General features: G+C 42.6%; 1 protein-coding gene across 1 annotated transcript in view; it reads right to left on the reverse strand.

Annotated features, from left to right (window-relative positions):
* Positions 1–25,676, reverse strand: part of AKAP12 (A-kinase anchoring protein 12) — a 28,346-nt gene extending 2,670 nt beyond the window's left edge. Inside the window, exons 1-3 of the mRNA XM_080341841.1 lie at positions 25,048–25,676; positions 15,274–15,460; positions 1,065–4,909 (exon numbers count right to left, since the gene is read on the reverse strand). Of these exons, the coding sequence (XP_080197967.1) occupies positions 1,065–4,909; positions 15,274–15,460; positions 25,048–25,185 (4,170 nt within the window). The 5' untranslated portion in view covers positions 25,186–25,676. The remainder of the gene's footprint in view (positions 1–1,064; positions 4,910–15,273; positions 15,461–25,047) is intronic.
* Between the last annotated feature and the right edge of the window lie 215 nt (positions 25,677–25,891).

Raw genomic sequence — 25,891 nt, forward strand, 5'->3', positions numbered from 1 at the left:
TCACATGTGCTCATATAATATCTTTAGTCACACTGTGCTGTGCAGGAGCCCTCATTGCAATTGTTGCAGCACCTTCTGATCCACACAAACCATCTCCCACCCATTTCTGCAGGAATTGCATCCACCTCAATCTGCATACAAGCCTCAGTGGCTGCTACTTATGGACATCTGTGTGTCTGTCTTACTGGAAACAAACTTCAGTTGCCTCAGGCTGCACAAAGGAGGACCCTGACAGTAATATTGCTACTATCTGGTTGTGGCAGATGCACTCCCCACCTCCTCTCTGAGAACTGATGTGGCAGTTGCATGCACATCCCCCTCTCCTTCAATGGGGCAGTTAATGGCTCTTTTGTGAGACCCCTGAGTCCGTTGGCCAGGGTTCTTAGGAGAGGAGGGGGGGTGCAGAGAAGCTGGGAAGCTTCTGGGGCACCCACAGCCAAAGTAGCGGGGTGCAGAGAAGCCGAGAAGCTTCTGGAATGCCCCCAGCCAGATCTGATCAGACTATAAAACAGGGTGCCTGCTGAGGATCCCCTTTGTGTGTTCTTCTTGGAGCCACGGGTCATCTGAAGCTGAGAAGCCCTCCCCTTAGACTGGGATGCCATCTAAGGTAACTTTCTGGGAAAGGGAGCACCTCACCTCCTCATTTGGGTGAGTGATATCCTTGAATAATTCCTTGCTGAATAAGCAAGTGTATTCCTTGCTGAATAAGCAAGTGTAGTATCCTAGAGTCAGATGGCTCTGGCTTTGTTTCTGGTGAGTGCGTACATGCACACTGTAGATCTCCATTATTCTTATTTTGCTGTACCCCAAATAATCTCCTCAACTGATACACGAACCTGTATTTTATGTTACCGGAGTGCTAACTAATTGTATAAACCCCGTTTCTAATTGGCTTATTTGCTGCACTTTTCCGTCCAGAATGAAGTCTGTTTTGGACTCTGTTGTCTGCCTAAAACTGACTCTGGGGTCCTTCCGTGACACTCGTTCTAAAGTAAGTATAATAGCAAATGCTTGCGGATTTTTTCCTTTGACAGATGAACCTTGGTGTTATATGTAATACTTACTGCAGTGTGCACTTCTGGAATACATTCATCTCTTGTCTCATCTACTGCAAAATCCGTTACAGCTAGTTTTTCTTGTTCTGAAGCCTCCTGTTTTGGAAATGGCTCTTCTTCAGGAGTGACTGCTTTGACAATCTGAGGGTCTCTGTCTTCTGATGAAGGTTCCTCAACTGTTGTCTGAGCTTCTGATATTTTTTCATGGTCTTCTACAACTGGTTCCTCACATGTCTGACACTGGCTTTCATCTCTTGATACATCTACATTTTCATATCCTTCTGTGCTTTCTCTTGTTGAAGCAGATAGTTCAATTCTCTCGGAAGCTTCCGGTAGGACACTCCCTTCAAGTCCAGTTTGATCCTGAATGCTCCCTGCACTTCCCAATGCCTGGAGGTCATCTTTATGTTCTTCTGTTTTTAAGGACTGGTCAAGCAAAACAGTTGCCTGGCCTACAACTTGCCCATCTTTAGCATCATCTTTCACTTCTGACTCAATTCCTTCCACTGTTGTAATTACAGTTGTTGTCATGGTTCTTTCACTAACCAGCTGGGCTGCGTCTGCTGACTTAACTCTTTCAGCAACTTCCTGAAGAACTTTCTGTGTTTGTTTGTCTAACTCTTTCAGATTTTGTTCAGTGGCCTCTACTTCTTGTACAGGTGTAACTTCCTCTGTAGTATCTGGGGTTTCTAACAACTGTGAAACAGCAGAAACCATCTCAGTTGTCTCTTCAGCAAGGGATACTTCCATTGTTCCTTCAGCACAGGAAGCTTCTGCTGTCTCTTCCAGAGCTGTCACTGCTTCGGAGGTTAGCTCTAGCTCACTTGCTGTGGTGTCATCACTTCGATCCTTTCTCATCTCTGGCTCTGTCTTAGCAGCTACCACTGCTTCTTCCACAAGAACATCTGATTCAAATGTTCTCTCAGTTTCCTTCTCTTCCTCCTCTTTTGCCTGCTCAATGCACTCTGTCAGAGCAGCAGATATCCAAGATGGTGACCGTTCTTCAATACTGCTGACTGCCCTTTCCCCTTCCACAACGGTAACAGTAACTACGTGCACCAGTCCTTCATGTCCTTGCTCAATTCTCAGGCTCTCCTCTAATTTTTCGGCTCTCTCTTCCTCTGAGGTTCGTTCTCTCATCACTTCAGCATCTTTTGTTTGTTGGGCTTCCATTTTTTCCTGCTCTGCTGCTTCGTATTCAGATAAAGGAACAACAGCTGGAATATCTGAATCTTCTTCAGCTGTTTCTGCCATGTCTTCTCTTGTTTGTTTAAGATTATTTGGTTCTGGCTTCCTATCTGACTTTTTCTTCCTACGCCTAGGCATCAGTTTTCTAAATGGAACCCACGATTCATCTTTTCCAGGCTCACCATCTGATGTTGAATGCTCCAGGCTGGATCCCACCACAGAGTCTTCAGTCCTCTCTTCCATTCTGGTTTTGGACTTCCTTCTTGGAGTGACTAACCTTTTAAAGGATTCCCATGTTGAAATACCTTCACCTTCAGATGGGCTTCCAGCTTGTTCTGGGGAAGAATTCCCTTGTCCTTGATCACTTTCCTGAGAGCTAGTAAGAACTGCGTCTGTTACCGTTTCTTTGGCCTGTCCAGGCTCTTCCACTTTTTGGCTTTCTTGAGCAAGTTTATGTTCAGTTTCTTCATCAGATGATGATGATTTCCTCCTGGCTCTTTTCTTTGAAGAACCTACACATATAAAAGCTTCCCAGGACACAGAGGTGTCAACCTTTCTTTTGGGCTCTTCTGTGGCTTTCTCTGGTTTCTGGTCCATCCCGTTTTCTTTGAATTCTCCCTGCTTTTCATCAACAGCATTTTCAGTTGCAGACACTGCAGCATCCTTTGTCTTATCAATTTCTTCTTCTTTATCACTTTCAGAAGGTCTTCTGACACGTTTCTTGGGAGTCACCATCTTTTTAAATGATGCCCAGGCTGTAACACTTTCTCTTTTCCGCTCCACATCTGAAGTTGCAGCTTCTTCATTTTCAGTGACTTGCATTCCATCTGCAGATTTTTCCAAAGAAGGAATTTCATTCATCTCCTCAGGAGAAGAAGCAGAACTCTCCCCCTTCTGTTCCTCTGGGCTATCTGGAGAATCTGATAAGTGTTGAATTGGTTCACCCTGTTCCCCTAACTTAGATTCTTCTCTTTTGCCTTTTTGTTTCTTCCCAGACAGTTTTTTTAATCCAGTTCCTGTAAAGAGTTTCTTTAAAGGGCTGCCTTGTGGTCTAGTTTTTTCTTGAGAAGACAACAGTTCAGCTTCATTTATGATACCTTCTGGAGGCCTCTTTCCAGCTGCCTCTTCAGGAGTTATTTCTGTCGTTATTTCATCTGATTTGACAGTATCAGTCAGAACTATGCCAGTTTTTCCCTGTAGACCTTCATCAGTGGGTTTGATTGTCCGTTGATCATCCTCCGTGTCAACAGAACATTCAGAAGTAGAAAAGGACTTCAACCCAGGAGCATCCAGAGTCAGTTTTGTCTCATGCTCTTTGCTTGCTTTCTTCTCTGTGGTTCTATCTTGAGCTTCTCCTTGTGTGTCTAACTTTCCAGTTATGTCTTCTGATGTGGGTGAAATTTTCAATTCTGCTTCCTCTGCTTTTTCATCACAAGTTTCATTCCCCAGTGGAGAAGGTTTATTTCCTTCTCCTTCTTCAGATTTTTTGAGCTGTTCACTAGAAATTTCAATTGCCAAAGATCCTGCTTCAAGTTTCTCTTCAGAGGCTATTTCATTTCTGTCCTCTGTTTCACACTTGACTCCAGTTGACTCCAGTTTTTCTCCCACAGGTAGTACTTCAGAGAATGTTTTCAATTCTCTGTTCACACTATCAGTGATAACAGGTACCACTGACTTTGTTTTTAGTGGTTTCTCTGTCACTTCACTTTCTTTCCCTCCTTCTTCAGTTTTTTCTTCCTTTTGACCAAGATCTTCTGAGACTTCCACCAGGTTCCCTTCTTGACCACCTTCTTCAGCTTTTTTCTCCATTGCGCTTTCTTTAGCAACTGCTGCTGCTACATCATCTTTTTGTCCCATCTCATTATGCCTGATTAACTCTTCCTTCTCACATGCTTCAGCTCCTATGGCTGCCACAGTCTTTTCTGATTCCTGTTTTTCATCATCATGCACTTCAGTAGTTACTGCTGTCATGTTCTTTTCTTCATCTTGCTTCTCGAACTCAGATTTCTCCTCCTTTTCACTGGTTTCAGTTGTTAATGTTGACCCCTCTTTTTCTTGCTCCTCTTCTTGTGTAGGGGACTGTAGTTCATCTTCTTTAGGCTTCCTAAAACTCTTCTTTTTTCTAAATGCACTCCATCCCTGAGTAAAAAATCTTCTTAATGGTGATGCAGTATCAGTGGATAAGGCAGCTGTCTCGGAACAAATCTCATTTGTTTCTGGTGTTTTAGGAGACTCATGTTCTGTTTGTTCATTTTTCAATGTGTCTTTGGTGTTGTCTTCTGCACAGTGTGCATCCTCAGGCATTGCTGTTTCTTCTGAGCTGACTTCTTTTTCATCACCAGCTCCTTCAAGGACTTGTGTTTCTTTTTTTACGGTAAGCAGCTGAACTGGTTCCGATTTCCCTGTCTTTTCCTTCTTCACTGTGAATCTGAATCCAACAAATTTAAAAACCTTTTTAAAACCCAGATCATAAGACTGTGGCTCAGATGCTTGGTCAAGGTTTTCTGCATCTTCTTCCAAAGATGGCAACTGTTTAACTGTATTAGCATCCTCGTCATCGTCTTTCTCAGCATCTACACCATCCTTGGTGCTTGCAGCAGATGGACTTGTCTCCATAGTTTCAGCTTCTTCCTTCAGAGTTACACTGGAATGTTCTGTCTGTCCAACTGTTTTTTTAAAAAAAGAAAAGAATAGTCAGTTCCCTTCTCAATTTAATGTTGTATTATACCTTTATGTAAATATATTGATTTTTTTTTAATTTCTATTAAATGTTCCAAAACAGACATGTCCTATTATCTGTGTGCCTGGATTTCAATTTAACATTGTTCTTGACCCTTGATTTTGTGCAATAGGTGAAAGTGCAAGGGCATGAGTAAGCGTGCTCTTCTCTCTGACCAATCTTGTTAGAATGTGAAGATGACAAAATAAAGAATAATAATGATCAATGTTAAACAACACCACCTTTCAAGAAGGCACAGCCCCTTTCTTTTAAGTGTACAGGTGCTGCTTTGATGCCTAAAGGCATGGTGGACACTGCTTTCAAAAGTACATGCATCACCGAATTCCCCAAAGTGACTGATCTTGTATTTGATCCATCTTTTAAGTTGGATCTTACTCTGCAGCTGGCCCTGCTTTGCACAGGGGCTGGACCACCCGATCTCCAGAGGTCACTTCCAGCCTAGACACTTCCTTGATTCTGCTTGCCTATGTTCCCTTTGAGAAGAATAGGATCTTCCTAAGCACATAGACAATGCACTCTAGATAGTGCTGAAACACAACTGTAGAATAGGCAAAACTCAATCTACAAGTATACTGACTTCTAATAGCTATGTAGAGAGCAAATTATGTTTATATTCACTATCAGCAGCCTATTGGTTGTTGTTTCTCAGTTGACATAAACAAAGGTTTTTATTTTTCCCTTTATCTAACAGTTTAAAAATATTTCCTGTAATTGTTAATTCCTAATTAAAAGTCTGACCTCTGATAACATCCTAACTCCCTTCACATTTTAAAACAGAGATGTTCAAAGCAAGTAATTTGTGAGGGAGTGGGGTAAGAAGAAATGGACATTCTCCTGAAGAAGCCAGGATTAATATTCTATTGTTAATATACCTCTTGCAAACACCAGAACACTCCACAACCAAAAATAACTCACTGCAAAAACATTTTAGTCAGTAAAGGGAAGTAAGATTGTAAGCACAGCTAGAAGCAGCAATAATACTTTTGAACTCTCTCTTCATTTTAAGATGGTTTCCAAATAAAAACTGATGTGCTTATTTTATTAATATTTTGGGACTCTTATTAAACAAACATTATGGTGTTGTATACTAAAACTACACAAGGATAAAGCCAATGAACCACTTTGGTATTTGCATTTGTTTATTCTTAGGTTCAGAAAGAGCTGTCAAACTATATAATTTAACAGAAAGTTTACCATGGCTTAATGGGAATTCACAAAGTTAGAAACATTTCTTCAAACACTAGGGTACATGTCACATATTTTATACTTATTTAGTAACAGCTACTTTAATATAATCTAGAGATAGATAGATAGATAAATAGATAGATAGATGGATGTCTATTAACTCTTTTTCCTGGGTGAAGACAGTGACATTTCTTCCCTTTGTTTATGCTACGAGTATTTTTATGGCTGAAGCAGCTATGAAATCGATCATTTAATGTTAAATAAAAATCTCTTTATGAGTCAGGCTTCTTAGCACCTCTAATAGAAACAAGGCCTATCAAGTCTGCCTTCTATTCTTTCTCAGTCCTGCATTAATGCCACCGTGCTTACCCTTAGACATATGGAAATATCTATCGCCATCTGACACGACTCAGACGGAGGCAGAACAAAAACCAGAGCTGAAAGCCGAAGAGTTATGCTGGATCTAAGTGGGAAAGACCAGAAGCAGGAAGGCAGCGGGAGTGGAGAGGAGTTCAAAAGACACTCCTGACTCCTTGCAGGCAACTGGCGGGCAGCTAGAGACACAGCTCTCTAGGGGTGCCCCTTTCACCTTGACAACAGACCCTGGGAACGCATCACAGAACCACGGAATCACAGAGTCACAGAACGTTAGGGATTGGAAGGGACCTCAAAAGTCTAGTCCAATCCCCCTGCCAGAGCAGGAACACCTAGATGAGGCTACACAAGAATGTGTCCAGGCGGGTTTTGAATGTCTCCAGAGTAGGAGACTCCACAACCCTCCTGGGCAGCTTGTTCCAGTGCTCTGTTACCCTTACTGAGAAGAAGTTTCTTCTCAAATTTAAGTGCAACCTCTTGTGTTCCAATTTGAACCCTCCACCCCTTGTCCTACTGTTGGTTGTTACCGAGAAGAGCCTGGCTCCACCCTCTTGACACTCACCCTTTATGTTTTTGTAAACATGAATAAAGTCACCCCTCAGTCTCCTCCAAGCTAAAGAGACCCAACTCCCTCAGCCTTTCCTCATAAGGGAGATGTTCCACTCCCTTAATCGTCTCTGTCGCCCTGCGCTAGACTCTCTCCAGCAGTTTCCTGTCCTTGAACTGAGGGGCCCAGAACTGGACACAATATTCCACATGTGGTCTCAGAAGGGCAGAGTAGAAGGGGAGGAGCATGCTTACCATTTTGAAAATGCCAAGATTTAAAAAAAATATAGAGTGGCATTTGAGGCTGCATTTTCTTTTAATTACTAGAACACAAATTCAGTGTTTAAGAGGAATTTTGGGGGTTTACAAGTAAGCAGAATTACTGTAAGTGGGGATTGATACAGGTATTCTATTTCCAAAGTGAGAGATAAGGTGCAAAACTAGCATCTAAAGACACCTCTCCATATTCATGATAGGCATTCAAAGGATTTTTGCTTATTCTAGTTATAAATGGATGTGTTCTTAATACCCAAAGACAAAGACTCCATAACTCTAAAAGGCTTTGCAGGTGAAAAGAGCTGAATACATATTACAAAATCTGCAGGTATGGGTATGTATTAAGAAAGCAAATGCAATCATAAAAATAGAAAACACAGGATTCAGAGGCACAGTGATGAGCTTTCAAAACAGTTAAATCAGGCTGACAGTAATTAGATCTTCCTTGTAAGCCCAGCAAACATGCTACCTTGCAATACATCATTGAATAAATCACAAAAGGGAAAACTATGAAAAATATTGACTGAACACATACTTTTAATGCCAGTCTGAAAAGCTGCAACTATACTACACGTCACACTTCCATCCCTCCCTCATAGCACACAGTGGGTATACCTGTAGACTTAGTCCAGGCACCACCCCTTCAGTTCCACAACAAAAAGCATTTAACCTGTCCAGAAGGTATTTCATCCCCAAGGTAACACAGAGCTTGGATGCCAGCTGATAAGTGACCTGCTGCTGTTGCTCCCAGTCTCTACTTTATCTGCTTCTTTCTCCTTTAGATCACTGGAAGAGACTTTAAAATTGATTTTCTGATGCCCTTCCTCAGCATTTGAAGAAAGAGGTGCCATTCAGGAGATTTGCCTGCATGCTGCCAGGAGGCTGCCACTGCTGTGTGACAAGCCTGCAGTACAATATATATCCCAGTAATACTTCCACAAAATATATTCCCAAGAGCATTTCTATATCTAGTGGGGCAAAAAAGAAACAGAAGACCTGAGAAGCCAACTATACTCGCTAAACTTTATATTTAGCAGTCAGATTCTTTAATGACATTTTTATTAATGACATTCTTGGTGCCCAGACATTGTTAGTGCACTTCTGTATGCAAAGCAAACCATGAATAACTCCAGTTTGAAATCTTTGGAAGTTATCTGCACAAGATATTGTTCAGAGTACTGTAGCATGTCACTACCACAGGTGTTGTTGCAAGACAACTAGCACTTTCTAAATGAATTCATGGAATTTGAAAGCATCTTTAACAAACACAGGAGAACCTTAAAGTGCCTACCAGAAAAAAAAAAAATCTAGTAAAACACTGCTATGAATACAATTTCTTTAGGTCTGTCCTGAGTAGGGCTACAGTCCACTATCTATGTGCTAGTCAAGGAAACCAATACAATAAAAATATACCCAGAGGCAGTGATAAAAATCAAAGGTGATGTCATAAAATCAATCCACTTCGCTATTTAAATCCACTGTGGTTAAGAACTAATGCTGAATTTTTGTTTTAACTGTTTACATACCAGTTAAGCTTTCAAACATTTTTAATTGAATCAAGGTGCTACTTGTGTTCTAATAACTACAAGTGTTTTGTTTCATTCTGAGAGAAACATACAAGATTGATGCTCTTAGGGAATCAAAAGTGCTTGATTTCACAATTTCATAGGTAGGATTTCACAATTTCATACTATAGACTAATATAGTATGAACTTATTTCTGTTTTATCAGAAGTTTATTGATCAGATGTGGGAAAATTAATCTTTTCAGAATGACTGAATTCCTGTCCCCCATCCCATTAACAATGAAATTAATAAGTAACACTTCTCTTTTAGTAGGCTGATAGACACTGTTGGCACTGCAACTCAACTGTTCCCACCATCTCGTCTGTCTCTAGAAGTGAAAACATGTTTCTCCCCTGGTAGTTGCCAGAGGGTTAAAAAAGACACTCTGACTGCAAGAGTTAAATCCAGCACACTTCATGGGCTTGCAGTCAACCATGTCAACATCTGGAGCTGGTTGACTTTTCCCCCCTAAGGATTTGCAGCACGACGCTGGATTTTTTCCATGAATTCCCTACATTCTCAATCTCTCAGATGGATGTCACACACACCCAGCGCCTGCCTCACAAACTCCACTGGCCACTGAAAGGCTCCAGAGGACTTTGTGCTGTTTGTATTTATTCAATGTTGTAGTATTTAGGGCCAAATCGTGCTTTCAGTCACATACACAATATTCTCAGTAGGTTTGCAAGAGCGTAGACGAATGCCAAAGCCATAAGGGCTGAGGAGCATTTGACAATCATTTGCCTCCATTGTATTTAGATTTGCTATGACTATGACTTGTAAAAAGACACCTACTGCCCTAAAACTCAAATGATGCTGCAACAGGAGAAGGCAAATTTTAAAAAATTAGCTGAGTGCCCATAATAGACCAAGCTTTTATTTGTTCAGTGTAATCTTCCCTTAACTGCACAATTCTTCCAATAATTATTAGAAACCCTCAAAGACAAAGTCAAGAAACACTAAAAACTGATAAGGATGGAGAAGCACTAATTAAAAAACAAAACATAGTTTGAAATTACAATATATATGAAAAAGCTGCCCTGAACAGATTCATTTAGAATAAAGTAGCTATTTGGAATTATTAGTGAGACTGAATATTTTTTAATTAAAAAAAAAAAAAAAGCAGCAGCAGCAAGCTGTGTTTTTCAGTTTTCACTGCAGAATGTAAAATTTGGACATTTTACCACAAATCCAATTCTTTTAACTACAAGTTTCAGGAGATTGGCTTTAATAAATCAAACAAACACACCACCCACTTTGCAGTAACAAAACAACACAGAAGTATGTCCAGGTGTTACCCTTGTAACTTCTTTTATTTTTTTAAACTACAAAGTTTAAAGTCTGTGACTCTGCTGCTTCTTGACAATATATTTCACAAATTCTTCCTTACTTTCCCTACAATTCCTGATATCTGTTTCCATTTCAGTGTACAAATAGTTCTTTTCATGGAAAGTACATAGTACTTCCCCATTCTGTTCGCTCAGTTATTTCTAAGGACTGACTTGCCATGTTAATTGTGGAGAGGAAGTTCTTTCAGAATAATTAAATAACGAGGGAGGACTTACACAGATTTTTGCATACTAAATTTCACAGTGCATACGTGCAATTCATGAGCTTTCTAACCATGTTGTTCTTTCAGAGCTTTACAAACAAATACCATTAAGTTCAGTCCTCAGTTCTCTGACACTTGGGTGGCAACTGAAGAGTCAAGTTTTAAAACCTCACATACTTTACAGTCCATTTTTAAAAATGGAAAAAAGGAAAAAGTTGCAAAATGGCTGTAATTTTTAATGGCTTTGAACTCCTTAAGAAAGCAAAAGCAACATCCCCAGAAAAGGATATCGTACATAACCTCATATGAAAGTAACTTAAAGCATAATAATTTCCGCTGTGATGGTATAACATTCCTCACAAAGCTTTATTTTTAGAAGATTTTGCTTTAGCTGTACTTGTCTGCTCCAGCCTACAGATCAACTTCTCAAATGCCAGCAAGGGAAGCCATGTATTTCATTCATTCAAGATCTTAAGCTATTTCTTCTTTCATTTAAATCTTTTGAGAAACAGCACTAAAAATAATATTAAAAAAGAAAAGTAAAGCTCTTCTAAAATTGGTTTGTTTGTTTTTAAACCAGAAGGGTCATTAGCCACTGGAGATACAGTTATGGTAGTTAAAGATTCTTCATTAAATGAACTCACAATAATAAACTGCTCTCAAACCAGTCCAGCTGTTCTGCTTGGAAACCAAACCAGCATGCTACAAATATTTATGAAATTTCAAGGTTACCCACGCTGTCCATGACTCACATTCAGTAACTTGGTTCCGCTTTATAAAGTAAAATGTATTCACCGAGCATCGGACAGAAGCAACGCTAGCAGTCAGGTATTTGAGAGAAAAAAAACATCTGCTCCACTAGGAACAACGACAGAATAAGTAAATACAGGTCAGTAAACACTGCCATGTTTTTGAGAAGCCCTAATGATTAGTGACATGCACAATGAAACACAGATTGAAAAAGGTCTTTATCAAAACAACTGCATAAAGAGTAACATACACATCACAGACAAACTCACCACAAAGGAGCTGTAGCTGCATCTGCAGGAATTAGACACAGAGTAGCTTCAGACACTCCTGCATACCAATAAGGAGAGCTACTCTGTCCCTTCAAAGAAATGGTAACTTGTACTACGAGCTAGATGCAGGTCTTGCATAACATACTATAAAAGCTGCTGTGCTGCAGTGAAAATCCAAGTTTCCACACGAATTATTAAATAAGGAAAATTTCAAATGATCAAACCGTGCAAACCTATAAAGAGCCCACTTTTGAAAAACAGTTTAACCTTTAATTACTAACAATAAAAGGAAATAAAAAAATAGAGAACCCTTGAGGAAAAAGACTCAGCATGTGATAAGCTCATTAAACATCAAGTTTAATGAAAAACCTATTGTAAACCGCGGTAGGATACCTCCTCCCCTACTAACTGATTCAAATCACGTACAGTCCTCCCCAGGGTCAGCTCCAAATGGAGATGGACTTCTGCAGGCTTTGTTGTCAATGTGTATTGTAAAGCTAAAATATTTTGCATGCATAAACCCCCACTATTCATTTAATTCATTCACTAGCTCAAGTAGCTAAAAGCGAGTAAACAATTACTAATACAATGAAATAAAAAGATTTCTCATCAATCTGAGAGAAAAATCTGATGCAAGTTAGTTATCTTTAGGAAAAACTTTTACTTCTGCTGTTTTTAAATTTCATAGTGTCACTTTGTTTCCCAGAAAAAGACAAAAGTTCGTGCAAAGCCAGCAATGCAATATGATGGGGTTTTTCTTTTCCTTTTAGTTCTTTGCTCCTCCACATACTACAATCTTTTCAGAAAGCCCAATTTGTTTCTGGTGTGACCACTCACACTTCCGTGGCTCATGCGACACTTTCTTAAATACAATGTGCAGAGTCCAATGCAGGTTTTTGATATCACAGCCTGGGATTCTGCTGCCACACATGTATGTGCACACAGACATCCCCTGCCACGGTGTTAATCTCCTCTGGATTTTGCTTCACTTAGAATTAAAAGAGCTATAGAGTAACAGCTTCATTTCTCTCAAGCAAATATTTTTGCAACTTACAAGTGATGCCCACTTCTACATTTCCTTCATTATCACCAAGTTTAGCTCTTAAGATAATTCACTACGTTATTTCTTTACTAATATAAACTAGCAACATCAATACAGTCGCTGGATTTTCCTTCTGTTCCTCAATTTCAGATACTATGTTCTCTTCGGGTGCTGCAGAAGAAAACGTAACTAGCACCTTCACATTTATAAAAGCCTTGTATTACAAGTACCGCAGCAAATATCCAATTGAGGTGACAAGAAATTTTAAGATTTCACCCACCTTCATTTGCACGCTTCTCATTGTGATAAAAATGTTTCAGTCCGACCTTTCAACAGTTTCCAGAGCTGAAGGCGCACTCCCGGCACACCTTCCCTCCCACCCCCGCCCAGGCGCTCTCAGCACAGAGAAAGATGGAAAGAAGTGACCGCTCTCAGTCGTTAGCGGCGCCGCCCGGCCTTACCCGCCATCGTGACGGTCCCCAGCATGTCCTAAATGACACCGAGCAGGACAAACTCTCTTCTCACGGTCCGAGGCTCCTTCTCCTGCCTGCCGGGAGATGCCGTGGCGCGGAGCCGCCTTTCCCCGCCCCGCTCCCGCCCTCCCGGGCAGCGCCCACCGCCCCGGGGGTGGCGCCGGCCGGGCCGGGGCGGGCACTGGCGGCTGCCGGAGCGCGGCTCTTCCCCTGCCTGCGCTGCCGGCGATTCGAGTCGTGGTGCCTCAACGTATCCGCCTGGAAACTTTCACTTCACGGATTTATTTTTTTCCCACCCCCCTCTGGATAGAGGAGATGTCGGCTCTGCAGCGAGAAACAGCCACTTTCTCAACGCCAGCCCGCTTCCCTTCCCATTCCTGTAATGCCTTCTCGGTGCACTTCGCCCGAAATTATGCAGACCAAACCTCAAGAGACGCTAGTTAAAAGCCATAAGTAGTTTACCCCTCATAAACAAAAAACATGTGAAACATTTTCGTTTCTCCGTACTGAAACATTTGCTCCTTTGCCTATTAACTGTCACTTAAGGGTTGGGTTTTTTGTTGTTTCCATGTTGGTTGGTTGTTGAATTGAAATTCTCTATAACCTAATAACAGTATAAATTGTCTCAAATTCTGCTGCCAAAGTTTTCGACAAGGAATTACTGTGGACACTTGTAGTATAGTAATGTAATGCTCCAGCAGCTCTTACTGCTAGTACAAAGGGATGCAATACAATAAAATAAAATGTAAAGAATCGGTATTGAATATAGGTGATGACCTAGTAACGATATTTCTATGGATTATGTTGGATACTTCCGAAGTTCCGATGATACACAGATACTTTGTCCAGCCATTCACAGCCTTTGCTCTGGTTGCCATCACCCACTTCCCAGTTAATTTACCAGATTTGCCAGTTAATTTAATCTGATAGTGGCAGCTTTGATGACCCTAGATCACCTCTTAAACTGTCTTTTGAATGTGAGATTCATATGATGACAACATCAACAAACTAATCAACCCTCAAACCCTTCAATCATTATCATTCCTTTACTTCAGGCAATTTCCTGTGTTGCCTCAGAGCTCAGTGTCATGATGGTTTATTTCTGATTTTATAGACTTTACAAACAAGACAAAAGAATGAGTGTGGAACGTGAAGTATAGAGCTAAAATGATATATTTCTCTATGTGGAGAGATTTCTCTGCATGGAGCATTTAAGAGATACCTCTTCCCCACCTTTATTCATCTGCCCGAAGACATGTGGACCAGACTCTAAGGTCTAGAGGAGTGGATTTAAACAATTGTGAATATTTGAATGTAGTCTTTACTTGAAGAACTATCTTTTCAGTGCTTGACCCAACACGTTTTATTTGTCTCTATGGAGGATGACATTTTCAGATATTGTTACCAGAAAATACACGCTGTGTTGTCTCTATAAAGGGTGCTTCTGCTTGGAGAGCAAACCTGTAGAATTGTTTTCCCTTTCACATAAATTATGCTGCCGTGTAGGCTTGGTTCCACTGACAACAGTAAAATAAAACCCGATTAAAACAGCAACATCACACAAACACATGAGAGATTATTATCAAAGAATGCGAAGCCTTCATGCAATCTACTCATCTACAAATTCTTAATACTATCTACATCCACAACACGTCATGTGTTTGGTCATGTGTAACTATCTGCATTCAAAGGGAGCTTCTCACCTCTTCTTCATTACATATCCTAAGAACACAATGTCTGTACAACTGAAGCTACAACTGAGCGCTGAATATTCAAACAGAATTATGATCTTTGACTATTAACTTGAAATTCATGCCCTTTCAAAGGCCTTCTCTGTTATTTAATCCAGAAGCTAAACACCAATCTTGTACAGCCTGACCTTTCCTGTAAGTTCAAAATAGTTTATTACCACTAATACATGAACATAAATGTATCTGGGCCCCATGAAGGAAGAGACAGGCTTATGCAGCAGAAACTCTTAGCATGAAAGCAGAGAACGGCTGCTAAGGGGGAATGGGTAGCATCCCCCTCCCACTGACACCTTCAGTCCACAACCCATTTATTACCTGAACTCTGCTATAAGAAAAAATAGTCCCAGCAAAACAATGCCCTAGCAGAAGCACTTGAGCAACCAAGAGATCACTTAGGTAACTACCTGTTCACTAGAAGATGGCTAGTTGAGCCCAGTTTCAACTTCTCACTCCATTTATCATTCAGGCCTCTAGAATCTGTCCATTGAACACAGGATTTTACTCACCATTTGTTCCAGTGGCCTCTGCTTGCTCTCCAGGTGGTTCTGGGAGCGGTGAAGCCACCTCTGACTGCTGCCCATCCAGCTCCTGAGGTGCTGTAGCAGCTCCTGGCTGCTGTGGCTCCTGTGGTGGGGCATCGTGCTCCAAACTGTCTTCTTTAGCATCAGGTACTGGTAAACTGGCATCTAAAACCTTCATGGTCAGGTATTGTTTGGAGGATGGTAAGGAAGGAGAAAGAGAGAAGGAAAAGAAAAGAGCATTAGTGTTAGGCCAGGTTTTCCACCTCCACAAAATATTGTTCTTTCATTCTCATTTTGCATATATGCATGCAAGCATTTTTCAAAACTAATACTTCGGTGTAGTATTGCTCCTTTTCAAAATTATTAGCTTTAATAATTTAAAGTTGTCCTGTGAGGAAAAAAAACAACACAAAAACCCAACAACAAGGACAAAAAACAACAAACCAAAACCAAACTAAACAAACACCACACAAGACATAATCTGGGACTATTTATTTTACTGTTCTGCATGACATATGTGGAAGAAGCAAGTCTTGCAGACAGTGGCCTACAACGTTGTGTAGAAATTGGCTTCTAGCATGAAGAAAAACTCCAGGATAACATGAATCTAACGGAAAAATAGTTTAATTCTTCAAAATGTCAGGCATAACTCCTCTGGTGTATGCATGAACCCTGTCGACATTACAGCCTTTGGTATCGCTCCTCTGCTAATGTGCTTATCTTATCATAAACAATACAACTACAAATAACGTGAACTCTTCAGGACAGAAAGTGGAATATATAAGTCCCATGAGGAAATTCAGTGAAACTGGGATCAAAACTAGAATTTTTGGGCCTCAGTTACTAGGCAGGGATTATTCCTACAGGGAGGGAAAAAGCTCTGCAATTCCTTGGGAGTCTGCACTATAATATTTGGGGTTTGTTTGTTTGTTTTGTCTAGATTGGCTAATAGATGTAAAAAAAAAAATTCAGCTTTCACATTTGACACATTTTAATTATTTTTAGAATTTGTATTGGCTTGCCGTATAACAAGGAAGATACTTTCAGAAGCATATTTTTTATTTTAGAAGTATGAAATATGTTGTGGCCATTAGAAATTACTTCCTTACCCTTTAATTATTTGTTTAATTAAGTAGCTTTCCAACCAATGGTGTTACCTTCCAACAGAAGCCATTTCAACTAATTAACCATGTCTTCAATCCCTATTCCTGAAGTGCAGGTTTACAGCTCCTTCGGTAGAATAGCAAACCTTAATTACATATCATTGTCTTATTACTCAGCTGTACTCCCAAAATACTGCCAGTGAAGCCATGTTAATTAAGCGAAGGAGCCACAGATACATCCCATATTTTAGTCTAATGCAACATCCAAACGCTTGAAGCGCCAGACTGGGGATCAGAAAGATGCCACATTCCTCATGATTCTCTTCCAAAACCCACTAAAACAAGCTTCTGAATGGGGAGATCCATTTATTTATTTTTATTAGCAATTAGCCTGCTGCAACAGAATTTCAAATCAACATACCACGTGCCAGGCAAACAGCTTTCCTCTTATCATTCAACCACTTTTTTACGCGCCAGGCAGGATTCGAGAGAAGTGCCATACCCCACTTCCATAGGCAACAAAGTGTGCGTTTGGGTTCCAAATTTTCAGTTCAGAAGCCCTTAATTAAGCCAAATTGTTTCCACCTGGAGTTGCTGCACTCCTCAAAGCTGCCTTTCACAGCCACATAATCTACCTCGCAAAAAAGGACCCCATTCTGCTCTACTGCCAGTACCACAGATGGAATAATTTGGCTTCAGAGTCTTCACATGCTGAGACCAGATATTAAATAGAAGAAATAGGGAATGGCTCAACACTCAGATTACATTCCCGCTTCTCACATCATCCTTCTCATAAATCTGAAGCACGGGGACTCAGGAGGAATAAAAATGCCACACCACTGAACAAAGGCATGTAAACTCTGGAAAGCTCTTCTGCAGTTGCACACACCATTAATGGAATGATAGTAACTGGTTAAAAACTAGCAACACATAGACACAGAAAATAACAACCTAATTCTTAAAGGGCTTTCAGATTCTTCAATACAAAATTATTAAAGGACAATTTTTTTTTTAAATGATAAATTTTACTCATTCATTCTTGTAAGACAACTGCTACTCCTGCAAACAAAAGAACAACTTTACTGTCTCTAAGGACACTTGGCTATTTGATAATAAATCCATGGATGTACACTTCAAGATGATACTCCCAGAATTAGCACCAACAATTCTTTGAAGTCACAAGAAAGGCAACAGCACTGAATATGTTAGCACTCCTCACTTGATTCAAACATTTCCTTGCATTTCTTTCCAAACCTTCCCCAGTCAGCAAACCATTTTAAAGCTAGAGTCATAAGTATACACACATAGTCTACCACATGCCTATATACCTAATATGGACCTGTGGACTCTATGAGGAACCAGCATACAAAGGGATTGGGTACCCCAATGCAGTACAACTTGTCTCTTTTTTCTATTGAGCCTTGAGTGTTACGACAAGGTATTAACTGTGGTAACACTTAATATTTCCCCAGCTCTGAATTTATGCTACAGTTGTGATGCATTCAGGAAAACAGTGACTCTACAACATCCCAAAGATTTGTGACCAAAATTGAGAAGTCACTGAATCCAGCACATGACCCTTTCCAACTGTAAAATGCTGTGATACCTTCCAGTAAGAACAGAATCAAATGTAAAAACATTGCTAAATGTAATAATATAGGTAGTTTTTACTACCAGCTACTATATTTGTAATCCTTGTTCACTCTGTACATAAGCTTTGTTTTGAAAGCAGGATACATCAGTCACAACTGAGTAAAAATGTAAATACATGCAAAACCTCAATACTTTCAAATTTTACTAGACCTGCAGTGTAACCCAACCCTGCCACAGCACAGACCTTTTTACCCGAGTCTCTTGGGAAAGAGTTTGATGTGATTGTTGGCTACAGGAGGGCAAATTTAGATTTCCAAATCAAGTGTTCTACTTAACTGGATAATCAAAACTAATAAAACAATAGTTTTGGGCGCTTTTTTTGGCAAATTAAAAATGTGTGCAAAGGAGAAGAAATATGCATTGGGGTGGGGGGGCTGTAACGTGAAGGAAGACACAAGAGCATCATTAGTTTACAAAAGAAAAAAAAGTTTTCTGTTCTGGAAAAAGTTGCTCAGGCTCTTTATGAGGGTCAGTGCAGTCTGTCCCTCTGCATTAGTCCTCAAAAGAAACTAATTTCCATTTTCACTCACATTTACTGCTTCATTTCTCTGAAGGGATCAAAACCGCAGTTTGGTCCAATTATGTCTAATTTAGTGAGCTGTGTTCTTAATTCCATTGAGAATTGTTGTAAAGCTTAGACAAATACAAAGTCCAAGGTTAGAGAGATAGGTGAAAACCTTAAAAGACAAAATTAACGGTATTAGGAATCTCGTTATTCAACTCCATATGTTTATCTACAGGTAATGAGGCATTTCAGTTGTCAGGTTTATCAACATCTATCTGGTTTCTGTGGCACACACTCATCAGTCTCCTTTGATTATTAATTAATTTATAAACGTGTTGTCTCATAAATGCAGGAGAAACCGAAGAGTACTGGTTACCCAGGTCACTGATCCTTCAGCTTCTTCATTCCCAAAAAAAAGGCAATCACCAAAGCAACACTTTGGCTTCTATCATGTCACTACCATGCATCATGCACTTATTTTTTAAAGATTTCCCTCATATACACCACAAAGGTAGAAGCAAAGGGTGTACACACAGCTAATTAGACTAAAATGCATAGGGCTTGTTGCCCGTGTCACTGTAACAGCAGCTTCTGCTCCATTTTGCATATGGCATTAGGTCCAACTGTTTGACTCCACTAAATGCACACAGAATTTAAAATGTCTAGAGAAAACTAACACGAAGAATTACATGAGATATAGATGAAGAGTAGGTCCTGTTCTCTCACTGTACATTAGCGCACACTTCATTCATGCACCCAGCTCCACAGCAGCACCCAGCTCCTTCCCCCACCAGCAATCACCATCATTCCCAACATTCCTTGTACCAGACCCAAATCATTCCAGGGATTCCTCACACCAGGCCCAAACACACCAGAGTTAATTTTGCCTCATTCTGTTAATCCTGCTACACTGATTCTACATGAGATTACTAAAATAGCCAGATCCAGCTGTCTGAACAACTGAGCAAACTAACGTAATGGTCTCTAATACTTTTCCTGAAGTTTGGTTTTGAAACTTTGGGAAAGCTTGCAGCACTGTTGGTCTGCTCAGTGAGTCTGCTCTTAACACACACCACTTCATTAAAAAGATCTTCCAACATCAACATTTGGAAAAAACAAAACAAATAGTAAAACAAAAAAAAACTGCACAACTGAATTTAGGTCATTCCAAGTCTTTGTTCACAGCAGTTTGTCCTGTTTTGCATTAGCTAAAGCATTAGAGGTTTGTGGGACATTGCAAATTCCAGGTGGAGAAAACATAAGGCCCTTACTCTATCAGGCATGTAACAGCATACTTAATTTCAATACCTTATTTCTGGGTAACATCTCGCGCAGACCAAGTCAAGAGCCTTCTCCTTCCCTTTCCCTCAGATCTTCTGGCCTAATGCTCAATCTGATGTGCTTGTGAAACCTCCTTATGGATGACTACCCTCAAAATCCATACAGCTGAAACAAAACAAATAAGTTTTGCTCCCAAATTATCTCTGTGATCTCTTTTTGCAACCTGTGAAGGAAGCACTACTCCCAACCTGTCATTCTGGTCCACACCTTAAGCCTGACCCAACCTGAACTCCTTTCTGAGTCTCAAATCTTTCAGTTCTTTCTGCATAGCAGTCCTCGGACACCACCTTACCCTAGATGTTCACATAGGTACAACTCATCCAGACGCTAAGGCTCAGTTAGAACAAGGACTGAGCACAAAGCAAGTTACTCTCGTTTCAGTAGCTACAACCCCTGCATGTATTTCCAACTAGAAGGACTATCAAAGACCTGACACTCCTCTTTGCATCTCTTTAGCCTCTATCACATCAAACACAAGCTAATTGCCTTGGCTTTCAAAGTGCCCGGACGCTGCCTCTCCCACCTCCCTCTTATCTCCTATGTGATTAGGGAGTTATTTCACGCTTTCGGGGGATCCATGACACCAATTTCCACTGTGCATTTTTTCAATTAGGCATTTTTATGCTTTCTCCCCAGCCACCCCACAGGCATGGGCAGAACTCCAAACCTTACCACCAAACTATATCAGTTTCTTCCTTCCCAGTCGGAAGAGAAGCACTTAGAGGGAATCAGACCCTGTTAAACCAGGAAAACCCTGCAGCCTCGTCATTCAGAACAAATGCCTCAAACTGGGGCTGTTAGAGACGCAGTCTTGGGACTTTCCTGTGGTACTTGATTAAGCTTAGTTTTACCATTGCTAATGTAGTGTTTTCAGGCTGACTCAGCTCCCTCACTAGAACGCAGTTGTTTAAACAGCAGATGTAAGTCTGTCCCAGCTGTTATTTGTCAGGCGCTCAGACAATAAGACACTCTGACATCTCAGCTGGTAACCTCTTTAGAAGAGACAGTTCCAAATATTTACTGTCTAGCAGACACTTGCTCTCATTACAACGCAGGTAGCATAATCAAGTTACTACTCAGAAACGGGAACTATTCCGAAAACACCATTTGAATGATTCGCTGCTCTTGAGTAAGGGCCTTCGCCTGCAAGCAAGCCAGGAATTCACTACACAAGGTTTTAAAGCCATCAATTGCCGCAAAATATTATCTCTGCCAAACTTAGATTTTGCTGCAAGAATAGATTATTAGCATGCCAGTATTTTTCCAGAATCTCTCTTTAAGTGTTATTCCCTACGCCATTTGAGGTAGCTGCTCCAACGCAGCTCTGCTCCCTCCGCAGGGCCGCAAAAAGAAACCTGTATTAAAACTGGTACCTTGAGCTTCTAAATAATACAAAAGCCAGTGAATGGGGGGTGGTGATGGCAGTTGCTTTAGTTGAGATGTTGGCAGGATGACGCAGTTCTCCTTGCGTCACCCACGAGGCTTGTAGCTGCTTTCTGCCCCATGGGACCTGGGAGGGCACGGCTGCAGGCGGCAGCGCACCGACATATTTTCCCAGCTCTCCCTGATGCTCAGCATCCAAATGGGAAGGCGGGTGAGAGGCACGTCACTGCTATGAACAGAGAGGGAGGTCACAAGATGGAGATGCCTGAACCAATCTAGCCATGTGCTGCCACCAACTTGCCCAATCCCAGTCACAAGGTCCTGGTCCTCTGCACCTGCTACTTCTGCCGTCTGAGTCCCAGGAGCCAATACATCTTGCTAAATCAGCAGAGAATGACCTTGCCAAAGAAGGTGAACAGCTTTCTAGGGGGTTAGCTCCTGGAATGAGCTCAGCCAGTGCCAGATGCAGCAGAGAGGAAGCTGCAGGTGCCTCAGGAGGAGGCAGGAGCACAGGACACATCCCACAAGACACCTCAAAGCTTTTGTCAGTCTGGTCTCCTCTGTGAGATGAGAAAGATCTTTTTCCTACTTCTAGCACTATTATTATTGAAATCTGTTAAATACTACTCAGGCCAAGCTTCAGGCCTCTGTGCTCCTCAGGGCGGTCTGATGGAGGTTTCACAAGTAGACAGGGTCTACCAGCTCACTGCCACTGACAGGGAAACTTTTTTCATTTCACCTCCTGCCCTGCTGCAGATGGTTGCCTTGTCCGGGCTCTGGGTCTTACCTGAGCATCACAGGAGTCAACAGTATTCACTAATACATCAGGGAAATGCCCCAGAAAAAATATTTTTAAAAAAATTATCCATTGTTTCCTGAAGGGTTAGTGAGTTTAACCTGCTTCTTGAAGGGCAAGGAGAGGACCAGACATGGTGTGAGGTGGGACTGTGTCACCTGGGGCAAGACAGGGAACAGAGACTGGGAAGAAGAGGAGGGGGAAGAGTACTGCTGCTCAAACAGCAAGGAGATAACTCTATCAGACAGATCAGCCTTCTGTGAGGCCACACCCTGTCCCTTGATTTCAACAAGACCTTGGGTGTTGATTCACAAATCTGATTGATTCAATTCAGGCATGCAAATGGATTAGGACCTCCAGGATCTGCCACACTGCTCTGCAGAGGAGGCTTCCCGCAGCAGGGTGGCTATGTGAGATAAGGAGAAGCTCCTCTGCTGCCAGAGTTCAAGCCTTGTCTGCTACAGTAAAAAAAAACAAACCAAAACACCAGTTTCAAGTCGCAATAACAGGCTGAGCTGGAAACTCTGGAGCTGCTTTATGTGTAATTCACCAGCAACTTGTGAAAGGATGGGGTGAACAGCTGAGGTCCTAACCCTTTGAGCCCACATTTAACTCTCAGTGCTTGTAAGCCAACACCCAAAAGCTCCCAAAGTGCTCTCCCATTGTAGACCAAGTGCTTTACAGGGTCTCTCACACCTCCTGGGCTGCAGAAGTAAGGAACACAGAACTGTACACTCCCGCTTCCCGTAACTAGGACACCTCACAAGCTGGTATCTGGCCAAAGAGTCTCCTGTGAATAACAAACCAGCTTAAAGGCTATAAATTTGGCCCTTTCTAGAAGAAAGGGGAAAGAGGTTTTTTATCTTGTACAAAATACAACTATTTACGGAAAGAAACTTGATCAAATATTTCAAGGAATTTCAAGTGACAAAAAAAGCACAACTGCTGTGGGATTTTATAACCCATATGAGACTAGTTGCCTAGACAATTTATTTGTGATTGACTTGCCAAGGCTCACTCAAGTTGGATTCCATTTGAGTCAGTTTTCAAAGTTTTTCTTCTAAAAGAGGGGGTTGTGATAAGGGTTTCATTTGGAAAGCACAAGAAAGAAGACCATCCTTCAAGATGTCCCCATTGTATCTTCTGCAAACAAATTAGCTCTTTTACAGATTTCTCCAGGGGCAATGCAGGATCTGGTAATTTTCAAATTCAAAGGGCTGAAAGGAATAGCGATAAAAAACTGTGTCACAAACCTGCATGAAATTAGTTTACTCTAGTAAGAACAGACTGAATGAGATACAAAAAAAGTATGACCCAACTTCATTAAAACTTATTTTTCTTTTTATTTTAATGTAATGGAAGGCAAAACCAACTGTTTCAGAAGAACAGTAGCAATACTTCTTACAGCAGTGAAATCATTAAAGAGCTTCCCCACCTTTAAACAGTTCTACTTAAATAACAAAGTAAAAATCTATTCGAAAACATTTTCCTAAAGCGTAGAAGACATAAACTACAATAATAATAATAAGAAGAAGTATTTGACAACAGCATCAATGGCATTCTCTTTTTTTATGTCTTAGTTCCCATAACTGAATAAATATGGCTATGAATACTAAGTCCCTTCTTCAAAGTCACGTTATCTTCATTTTAAACAACCACAGAAGCCAAACGTTTGCCCGCTATAAATTCTCTCGTGTCTAAATTTCAGCAGCTGAACTCTAAAATTTCCCAACACAACTGCTAAATATTTTGTTAACCAACACCAATTGCTAATGCTTATTTGGTTAAATAGAAAATAAAATAAATGGCAGTTAATTTAAAGTTAATTCTCAATGTGGTTTTCAAATCTGTCAAAACACACACAAGGAGTTCTAGGGGCAGCCAGGAACTATGGGAAATTCAACTTGAAAGTTAAATCTGAACCACAAGGTCAAAGAAGCAAAGTCATAACCAGTTCTCAAGCTCTAACACACCCACACACCAGCAACAGAAACTTCTGAGTAACCCTGCGCTGAGTACCCAAACTCTGAAGAGTCTAACGAAGGGGATCTCGGTATAACGTTGCATTATTTCTCTCCTAACAAACCAACTCCTAACCCCAAAGCAATGCTATGTAAACATGTAGATGCACATAACCTCCCTTTCAGTCCCAGAATCCCCTAAACACGCCTATTCCAGATGGATAAATGGGTTCATTCATAATCTATTTTTAAACACCAGACATGTTTTAAAAGAATTTCTTTCAATTCTTCAACGTCTTTATTAAAAATAACATATACCTAGAGCTCCTCTACTCCCTACTGGCCGAGAGTTAGCGAGTCACTCCCCTTTCTCCCCTATGCGGTATGACACCAGGCAGCATCAAAGCCATCGCTACAGCCCACACCACGGCCACCGGCGCCCCCTTCCCCGCCCACCCGGAGCGGGGGGCTGCGGCTCAGGTGAGCCTGAGACCGGGGGGTGCGGCATGGTGTGGGGGGACACACCGAGACTGGCGCCCAGCTGAAGAAACCGCACAACCGGCGGGCTGGCCGCACCCCGACGCGCCTCCCACCTGCATCCCCGAGAGAGGAGAGGATGGCGGGGGGAGGCTGCGGAAAGCCACGGGAGCCCCGGGTACCGCTGCGAGCCGGCTGCAGGACCGCAGTCAGGAGATTTCTTGGCGCAGACCCCGCTGCGGGTGGGTGCGGCCCTTCTCCCACCCGCACGGCCGCACACAAAAGCGGCGGCGGCCCCTCGGCCGCCCTCGCCCCCCGCCCCGCCGGCGGGAGTTTTATGATTGCGGCGCTGGCCATGGCGCAGTCCCAGCCCCGCCGGTGGCCGCCGCCGCGCCCCGGCTCCGCTCCCGCTCCGGAGGGTGCCTGCCGGCTGCGGCAGGTGTCCACCGCCGCGGCGGGAAAGTTTCCCCGGACCGGGGGTGCGGTGGGAGCCGCCGCTCGCGTCCCCTCGACCCGGCTTCCCGCCGCGCCTTGCCTTACCTTGGCGGGCTCCGCCGGCGGCTGGGGCGCCGCTGCTTCTTCTGCCGGGAGCAGCTCTGGAGGGGTGCCGGGGGGCCCGGCGGCGGCTCCGTCCCCGTCCTGCGGGGCGGGCGGCTCGGTGGAGCTGCCGGCGCCCATGGCGCTGCCCCGCGGCCGTGCGGAGCCGCGGGCGGAGGCTGGCGGAGGGCGGCGGCGGCCGCGCAACCGGGAATGAAGGAGCCCCGCTCTCCGCAAACTCCTTTAGGGAGCGATAGGAGGAGAGGGAAAAAAAAAATTGGAGAAAGAGGAAAAAAAAAAGAGAGAGAAACCGAACGAGAGCCAGCGAGGAAAATCACCTCCTCCCCTGGTCCCCCCGCCCGTCTGCCTCTTGCTCCATCACATGAGCAGAGCCCCGGACACGCCTTGCAGCATCAAATCGGGCTGATAAGGAGCGGCCAAGGGGGGCAGCGCCCTGCTCACCGCCCCGCCGGCCGGGGGCCGCTCCTCTCCCGGGCACGGCCGGTGTCGCCGGGGTGGGGGCGCTGCCCGGTCCTCCACGGCGGCACCGCGGCGCTGACTCAGCGTTTCAGCCCCCTCCTCGTCTTCACTGGGATGAGTCGCCCCTCACCAGCAGCCTCGGGGGCTCCAGCCCAAGGGCTGAGCCCCCTGCCCGGCCGCGCTGCCCCGCACCCCCCAATGGGCTTCTCCCAGCTTCTGCCCCGAGGGCTCGGCTCCTGTGCCCCAAGCCTCCAGCGCCAAGGGCTTGCAGACCTATGCTGGGCCTGGCTGCGAGAAGGACGTCCAGATTTCAACTGATGCAGAAAAGTAGGGTCCTATGTCATAGGCAACTTGAGAGAAAAAGTAA

This window comes from Nesoenas mayeri (genome assembly GCF_963082525.1).
Source record: "Nesoenas mayeri genome assembly, chromosome: 3".
Lineage (NCBI taxonomy): Eukaryota > Metazoa > Chordata > Aves > Columbiformes > Columbidae > Nesoenas > Nesoenas mayeri.